The sequence below is a fragment of the Pungitius pungitius genome, chromosome 8 (assembly GCF_949316345.1).
Source record: "Pungitius pungitius chromosome 8, fPunPun2.1, whole genome shotgun sequence".
Classification (NCBI taxonomy): domain Eukaryota; kingdom Metazoa; phylum Chordata; class Actinopteri; order Perciformes; family Gasterosteidae; genus Pungitius; species Pungitius pungitius.
In genome coordinates, this window is record NC_084907.1 from 350,246 (window position 1) to 359,319 (window position 9,074).

General features: G+C 44.7%; 1 protein-coding gene across 1 annotated transcript; it reads left to right on the forward strand.

The window, feature by feature from the left end:
• The first annotated feature begins 160 nt into the window (after positions 1-160).
• si:dkey-43k4.5 (potassium voltage-gated channel subfamily S member 1) lies at positions 161-8,554 on the forward strand. The gene is made up of 10 exons (XM_037448399.2): positions 161-430; positions 2,102-2,278; positions 2,398-2,531; positions 2,640-2,804; positions 3,200-3,371; positions 3,597-3,680; positions 3,934-4,095; positions 4,361-4,444; positions 6,933-7,025; positions 7,213-8,554. Exons 2-10 carry the CDS (start codon positions 2,108-2,110, stop codon positions 7,624-7,626), a joined length of 1,479 nt encoding a protein of 492 aa, XP_037304296.2. The 5' UTR covers positions 161-430; positions 2,102-2,107; the 3' UTR covers positions 7,627-8,554.
• The last annotated feature ends 520 nt before the right edge of the window (positions 8,555-9,074 follow it).

Below are 9,074 nucleotides of genomic sequence, written 5' to 3' on the forward strand. Positions count from 1 at the left end.
TTCCCCAAGGTCTCATTTAACACACGCACACGCGCACAGGAAGACACGCGCACGTACGCGTCGTCCAGGATCACAATAACTTCATCACATCAGCAGTTCTGTGTTTGAAGGTATTTCCGCTTCAGTGACGGAAAAAGCCGAAGCGTCGGGAGGAGAGAGGACGCCCTGTTACCGGACCCCCCCCCTGCCCCGATACCGGACTCTCTCCCGGTTCCAGGCAGCAGGAAGGACATTTCCTCACGCGCTTCAGGGGAGACGAGCACCTCATCTCGTCTTCCTCTGCTTCTTGATTTGTTCTTTCTTCTCAGCATCAGATTCGTTCCTGAGAGTAGAAAACTTAAAAAACGGCCCATGGGGTGAACAGGCTTTGTGAGGGGGGCGATGAAGATGAGGATGCAGTGATGAAGGAGCGTTGTGATTGAACTCGCAGGTATGATTTTTACCTGATTATTTAAATGTTCCTTTCCCTGAATCTCTTATTCCCGTGGAGACATCGTGAGTTCTTGAGATGTTTCTGCCTCACTGATAGAAGAGGATTCAAGACAACAGATTCTACTTTTTACTTCATCAAACTTGTTTTTCCTGCTAAATGGAGATAAATGTAGACCTCAAAGGGGGTCGTGTGATTTTAAATGAGTGAAGAAGCATGTGGGAGGAAGCTCTGGATGTCTGTAAAGCTTTAAGACTACTTCCTGTATCCAAATACTCTTATGATGTATTGATGTTCATTTACAACCGACTTAACATAAACCTTTCAACTGACTACGAAGACCCACTAAATAACTATGAAGACACTAAACTGCTACAAGGACACCGTAAGCGACCCTGTCCCCCATGGAGACAGATGTGATCTCTTAGGTTAAAAACCAGCAGGAACAAAGACTCAGATACTCAGAGACATAGGAACTCATAGACGTAGAGACTCATAGACGTAGAGACGTAGAGACATAGAGACGTGGAGACTCGGAGACGTAGAGACTCAGAGGCGTAGAGACGTGTAGACAGAGACTCAGAGACGTAGACACTCATAGACGTAGAGACTCAGAGACGTAGAGACATAGAGACTCATAGACGTAGAGACTCAGAAACATAGAGACATAGAGACTCATAGACGTAGAGACTCATAGACCTAGAGACTCAGAGACGTAGAGACATAGAGACTCATAGACGTAGAGACTCAGAAACATAGAGACATAGAGACTCATAGACGTAGAGACTCAGAAACATAGAGACATAGAGACTCATAGACGTAGAGACTCAGAAACATAGAGACATAGAGACTCATAGACATAGAGACTCATAGACGTAGAGACTCAAAGACGTAGAGACATAGAGACTCATAGACGTAGAGACTCAGAAACATAGAGACATAGAGACTCATAGACGTAGAGACTCAGAAACATAGAGACATAGAGACTCATAGACATAGAGACTCATAGACGTAGAGACTCATAGACGTAGAGACTCAGAGACGTAGAGACATAGAGACTCATAGACATAGAGACTCAGAAACATAGAGACATAGAGACTCATAGACGTAGAGACTCAGAAACATAGAGACATAGAGACTCATAGACATAGAGACTCATAGACGTAGAGACTCAAAGACATAGATACTCATAGACGTAGAGACATAGAGACTCATAGACGTAGAGACATAGAGACTCATAGACGTAGAGACTCAGAAACATAGAGACATAGAGACTCATAGACGTAGAGACTCAGAAACATAGAGACATAGAGACTCATAGACATAGAGACTCATAGACGTAGAGACTCAAAGACATAGATACTCATAGACGTAGAGACATAGAGACTCAGCGACGTAGAGGTTCTGGTTCAGTCAAACAGCATTGAGTCTACTGCCCTCTCTCTAACTGGATTACGTGACATTAAGGGACTTCAGGACGTCTCGTACGTTTAGATTAGTGTCTGCTCGTCATATCTCAGAGAAGCTTTTGGCAGATGAGATGGAATCACAGAGGCTTCACGACAAAGCAGGGCTCAAAGAACGGGTCTTCTCAGTCTTCTTCTTGCCAGAACGTCCCAACGTTTTCTCAGCCGGAGATCTAAGTGTGATGATGTCATGGGTCACCGGCAGGTAACCATGGTGACGGAGCATCTTCCCCGCTGGGCCCAGCAGGACTCCGGCGAAGGTCTGGTCCACATCAATGTCGGCGGTCTGAAGAGGAGCCTCTGCTGCAGCACGCTGAGGAGGTTCCCCAACACACGGCTGGGAAAGCTGCTGTCATGTGACTCGGAGGAGGACATCCTGCAGGTGGGTGAAGGACGCCCTGGTTCAGGATGTTGTGCGTGTGTTTGGAGGACGTCCTACGGGTGGCTGGAGGACCAGGACGTCCTCTCTCATCTGTGTCTCTCGTCTCCCTCTCTCTGCAGGTGTGTGACGACTACGACGTGCAGCAGAAGGAGTTTTATTTTGACAGGAATCCGGGCCTCTTCCCTTACGTCCTCCACTTCTACCAGACGGGGAAACTCCACATCATGGAGGAGCTGTGTGTCTTCTCCTTCAGGTCTGTCATCCTGCCTGACACACGCTACATTCTGTCCCCCGTCTTTTGTCCACCAGTCCTACACACACTCTCTCTACATCACATGATTTCCTGACGTGTCCTCCTCAGTCAGGAGATAGAGTACTGGGGCATCAACGAGTTCTTCCTGGACAGTTGCTGTAGTTACCGTTACCATGACCGCAAGCTAGAGGGCAGCCGCCATCACAGCTGGGACGAGGACAGCGAGGTGAGCAGCGAAGACACATCGGTGGACGAGATCTCAGACCTGAACCGGTAAGGACAGACAGATCTCAGATCTGTAGGTAGAAAAGAGGACAGAGGATAGTTCAGAGGGAAGAGGAAGGAGAGAGGACAGAAAAGACAGGGCGAGGAACAGGCTTACTGTGACACAGGGCTGCCCAACAGGCCGTGTGGGTAAATATGGTCGAAGAGTTGGTGGTGCCGATTACTAACGAACCTCAGCGAGAAGAAGGGGACGGATGCTGACAGATGGAGGATAACAGCAACAGAGACTTGGTTGAAACTTCCACCCAGAAGTATATAGTTCCAATTTTAAGGGAATGCCAAATGTAACGTATTTAGAGCATACATACAATAGCTTTTTTGATGTAGGTAGATCTCCATGGCCGCTTCCTCCTCATCTCTTCTCTCTCTCTTGTCCCTCACAGAGACATGCTCCACTTCCAGGAAGTGCGTCATGGTAACGTGAGGAAGTGTCTGTGGTTGACTCTGGAGAATCCGAGTTACTCCCTTCCCAGTAAGCTCTTCAGCTTGGTCTCCATTGGGGTGGTGGTCGCCTCCATCGCCTCCATGTGCATCAGCAGCATCCCTGAGTATCAGGTGAGTAACACCTTAAAAGACACCACTAAAGGATACCTGTGAAAGACACAGGTAAAAGACACTGCTAAAAGACACTGCTAAAGGATACCAGTGAAAGACACCTGTGAAAGACACCAGTAAAAAACACAACACAACACAGTGTAACAAACACTGGTGAAAGATGTTTTTTCTCTCCTCTGTTCTTCTGTCCTCCATCCAATGTCCTTTTCTCCTCTGTCCTCTCAGACCTTTGATGGTGAAGGGAAGGTGATGGAGGACCCCTCCATGCAGGCTCTGGATGTTTTCTGCACCTGCTGGTTCACCTTCGAGGTAAGACGTGTTACTGGTGGTACTGGTTAAACTGGTGGTTCTGTTTCTACTGGTTCTATTGGTGGTTTTGATTCTAATGGCGGTACTAGTGGTTCTGGTTCTACTGGTTCTGGTTCTACTGGTTACTGATAGTACTGGTGGTTCTGATTCTAATGGTGCTACTATTGGTTCTGGTTCTACTGGTTACTGATAGTACTGGTGGTACTGGGGGTTCTGGCTCTGCTGCTTCTAATGAGTATTGTCTGTGTGTGAGGTGGTGACCCGGCTGCTGCTCGCTCCGAACAGGAGGAAGTTCTTGCACCACCCTTTGAACATCATCGACCTGGTGTCTGTGGCTCCGGTCTACGTCACCCTGCTGTTTGACACAGCTGTGGGACCCGAGTCCGAACTGGGAGTTCTGGGACGACTCGTACAGGTTCAGAAGTTTCTCATTGGTCATCCTATAATATTCATAGTAATACAAAAATTTACATAATACATACTCTTGTGTACTAATATACTATACACAATAAACTGTATTTCCATCCAGCAGATCAGATGACTTAGCATTTTGATTGGCTCCTCCCAGCTTCTGATCACCTGATGGATCTGTAACATGTTTATCTCAAGTAGTCTTAAACATGTTAGTTATTTGTACCCTTCTTCATGAGGAGATTCAACAAAGCGTCTCTGTCCCTCAGGTGTTCCGCTTAATGAGGATCTTCAGAGTTCTGAAGTTGGCCCGACACTCGACGGGTCTCCGCTCTCTGGGAGCGACTCTCCGGGTGAGAACACATATCTTCTGTTTGACCTTCTGTGTGACCTTCTGCTGACCTTCAGGGTGATCTTCTGTTTGACCTTCTGTGCAACCGTCTTTGTGTCTTTGTTTGACCTTCTGCTGAACTCCTGACTGACCTTCGGTGTGACCTTCTGTTTGACCTTCTGCCAACCTTCTGCTAAGATCTAGTGGAAGTCCTGATTCAGTGGGAGTCTGAGGTGTAACATAGTTACGCTAAGCGATGGTCAGTCGGACCAGCAGAGAAGCCGAGGGTCACGTTACGTCTCCTTTCCCTGGGGAAGAAGACAAGGAGGAAGAGGAGCTAAGAGGAGCTCTAACTGGATTTTGATGCAATACATTTACATCCAGAACAAAGCAGCACTTTCATAAACGCTGCTGAGAGCTTTCCTGGCCGATTTAAAAACACCAGACGTCAGATTAAATCTCAGATCTGAGACGATTTAACATAAAACCACTGACAATAATTCAGTCTAGTAGTGAAGCTGATGCTCCTTCTGAAGCTACACGTTGAGATGTTAAAAGGCTGTAAAATCACTGGAAATGTCTTATACACACATATATATATGTATATAAAAATAATGTGTTATTTTTTGTGTAATTAATTAATCTTAATTCACATTGTAATTAATTAATCGTAATTAACGCGCTAAAGTCCCGGCCCTAATTTTAAATTAAACAAACAGTGACACTGTGAATCACGGTGAGTTCTGGTGTCTCTAGTGGAATCAAAGCTGACCTTCCTGATCCACATTTGGGATTTGATTCTCTCTCCTCAAGGTGCCGTGTGTCAAACGTGTTTATTTCTTCCGGGATTTATTCTCCACTCAGCTGAGGAGGACCCTCAGACTGGTTTAGCTCCATAGGGGAGTCGGCATGGATCCTCTCAATTCACACGCGGGCATCAGCACACATGTCGAAAAAAGTGAAATAAGGATCACAGCATAAAGGTAGTGAAATCAATTATTAGAAATGCCATTATATGACTTTACTTGACCTGCAATTCTATTATAACGGTATGGAACGGTTGTGGATTCCAGCCTGAGAATCTATGAGAATTGAGGTTGGATTCAAAAGCATCAACAGGTGTGTGGTGGAACAGTGCAGGGAGATAGCAGGAAGGCTGAAGTGTGGAGGATCCTCAGTTCAAACCTGCTCTCTCAGAAGGAGGGTTTGGTTGCAGTCAGGGCTTCAAACTGTAAACTTTGAAAGAGTTTTGAGGTTTAGTAAACAATCCCAAGGTCTAATATGAGAAACGGACGCAATGAGGTATGTGCTTGAATAGCACAAGGGAACAACTGCAGGGCTGCAGGCTCCAACCTGCTGTCTGAGGTTGAGGGTTCAAGCCCCTTCATGCAGACATCACTTCTGCTTTGAAAGAGTTTTGAGGTTTGAGTAGCAGTCTCTGTTTAGTGTGTGGTGAATTAGCACAGCGGAAGAGCTGCTGACATAAGCCTGCACTGCATTTGAAGGTTGTCGGTTCAAGCCCAGTCTTGGGTTTGAGCCTTTGGCTTTACTTCAGGTTTGAGTAGCAATCTCAAGGTTAAATACAACAAACAAAGGGCTGTTTAGTGTGTGGTGAATTAGCACAGCGAAAGAGCTGCTGCCACAAGCCTGCACTGCATTTGAAGGTTGTGGGTTCAAGCCCAGTCTTCGGTTTGAGACTTTGGCTTTACTTCAGGTTTGAGTAGCAATCTCAAGGTTAAATACAACAAACAAAGGGCTGGTTAGTGTGTGGTGAATTAGCACAGTGGAAGAGCTGCTGACATAAGCCTGCACTGCATTTGAAGGTTGTCGGTTCAAGCCCAGTCTTGGGTTTGAGCCTTTGGCTTTACTTCAGGTTTGAGTAGCAATCTCAAGGTTAAATACAACAAACAAAGGGCTGATTAGTGTGTGCTGAAGTAGCACAGCGGAAGAGCTGCTGACATAAGCCCCTGCACTGCACTTGAAGGTTGTAGGTTCAAGCCCAGATGTGGAAATAGCATTTAAAAAGAATTTTGAGGTTTAACTCACATGCTCAAGGTTAAATAGGAGAATCAAAGTTGCCAAAATGTGACCAGGACTGGTAGTGTAGGGGTGCAAGAAGGAGCCGAAAGCCTCTGTAAGCGCCGCCAGTGGGTTCAAATCCCGCTCCTGCCAAGTCTTGAGTGCACTACCGCGGAGGTAGTAGTGGGGGCATTGTCCCCACTGGTTGTTTCAGAGAAGTGAACCCTGGGGGTTATGCAGAAACACAAGGCACGTTCACTTGAGTTATGAAGGCATTGTCAAGAATGATGAAGAATCTTTTGAATGATAAGTTTGATGTTAATTGCTTTAGCTTTTATCACTTATTAGCCATGCTACATAGCCTATAGGGTTCCACCTTTTTGACGGGAGAGAAGGCCAGATGAGTCAGTAAAGATGAGCAGATGTGTCTCATGTATGTGAGCAGATGATACATATAGGTTTACGTGTTTGTGCTCGTCTCCTTTCTACAGCACAGCTACAGAGAAGTCGGCATCCTGCTGCTCTACCTTGCTGTGGGAGTGTCAGTTTTCTCCGGCATCGCCTACACGGCCGAGTACGAGGAGGTAATCCTTTTACCATTTTATCATATCTTTATTGTAATGTCGGTATCATATTTATCTCAATTATATTGTTTTATCCTTAGCTTTTTGTTTTGTTGTCCTATTCTATTTCTATCATATTGTATAGTTTTTATAGTTTTGTTTTATAGTCATCATATTATTTCATCATATGGTATTGTCTCCCCTCCAGGGCGTCGGTCTGGACACCATCCCGGCCTGCTGGTGGTGGGGGACGGTCAGCATGACCACCGTCGGCTACGGTGACGTAGTTCCCGTCACGGTGGCTGGGAAGCTGGCGGCGGGCGGCTGCATCCTGGGCGGCACGCTGGTGGTGTCGCTGCCCATCACCATCATCTTCAACAAGTTCTCCCACTTCTACCGGAAGCAGAAGGCCCTGGAGGCCTCGGTGAGGAACAACCACCGCAGGAAGGTGAGGATGAGCTGCGAGGACGAGGTGAACGAGGACGACACCGACGACATGGAGGAAGACATCCAGGACGAGGACGACGGAGGCGTCGTCAACTACAGCTACGTGGAACACCCGTCCTACTCCGCCCTCCTGAAGAGGAAGGAGCTGCTGGAGAGTCAGGGATCTTCTCTGTGATTGTGGAGACAAAGATGGCGCCTGACGTCCTGTGGATTCCGTCCTTCTTCCAACCAACGTTTAGTTTGTTCTCACCGACATAAAAAAAACGACAGTGAGCGACCAACACTTAATTGAACAGGAAGGGAAAAAGAAAAAGAAGGTATGCTAACACTGTGACTATGCTAATAACACTACATTTATGCAATATCTCAGTAGCATGATACATTAAAAAAAGTTACATAAAAGATGAGAGTAATGGGAAAATGTCATCACAAAATCAACTATGATTTCAAATGATTAAATTGATCACTTGGGGAAATTCACAAAGTACACAGCGGTATATTAAATATTTTAAATGAGCTCCAAAAAATCAAATATTTAATGAATCAATGAGAGTAATAATATTGATTCTGCTTTGAGTTTGTTTCCTTTTTGAAACAGTTTTACGTGGAGCAGGAGAAACCCGGCTTACATTTGATCTTTCTATCGGAACATTTTCCTCCAAACTGGAGAATAAGAAGTTGTCAAGGCTATGAGTGATATCCAATCACTGGTATTGATCAATAATTAGTTTAACCAGTGTGGGTTAGTGTCCCCACTATAGAGGTCATAAAATCGAACTGGTCCTCACAAAGATAGTTAAACAGAAATAACACACACATCACACTAGATTAGATTTAATGATTTAAATGAAATACTATTATATATTATATATAATAACAATATTTTAATTTATTTCAAATAATCTTTGAAAAACCTCAGAAAAGATTTTAACCACAAAAAAACAACAACAAGTGATTTAAATGCCCTCAGTTTCATTTATTTATTCAACAGAAGAAATATCAGTGATGTCAAACATAAACTTCCACTCAATTATTTAAGGCAGAATAAAAATTCAGAGCCAAACAAAGTGAAAAAGGTCAGAAAAGAAACAAAGAAAAATACAAAAGAATTGAAAACAAAAATCTGAAGAAACGGTTGTAATCCGTAAATTCCTTTTTCATGACGTGTTTGTGATTTTATGCTCATGTGGGGTTCTCACTGAGCAGAGACTTTATGTTTTAATGAACACAGAACATCACAGAAACCAGTCTAAGGGACGAGAAACTTTTGTTTCTTCCAGTGATCACGACTACGTTTCAGCAGGCATCAAATTTAATAACAAACCAGCCGCATTATTTCGTTATATTTCCCTTTTTAGTTTGGATGGTTTCAGACATGTGGATCATTGACTCCTTGATAACCGTTAAATATGTAAACATAACTCAATGACAGCGTGTCGTTTTGGGCCTCAAACCCGTCGGCTGTAATCAGAACAAACAAATACAGCCAGATGTGCTTGTATATTTACACAATGTTAAGCTTCTATTGTTACACCCTGAGGAGCTCAATGACCTGAGCAGCTGGTTCTCTGTGGAACTTCTAAAGATACGTAGAAAAATAAAGCTGCTTACGTGCTGCTGATG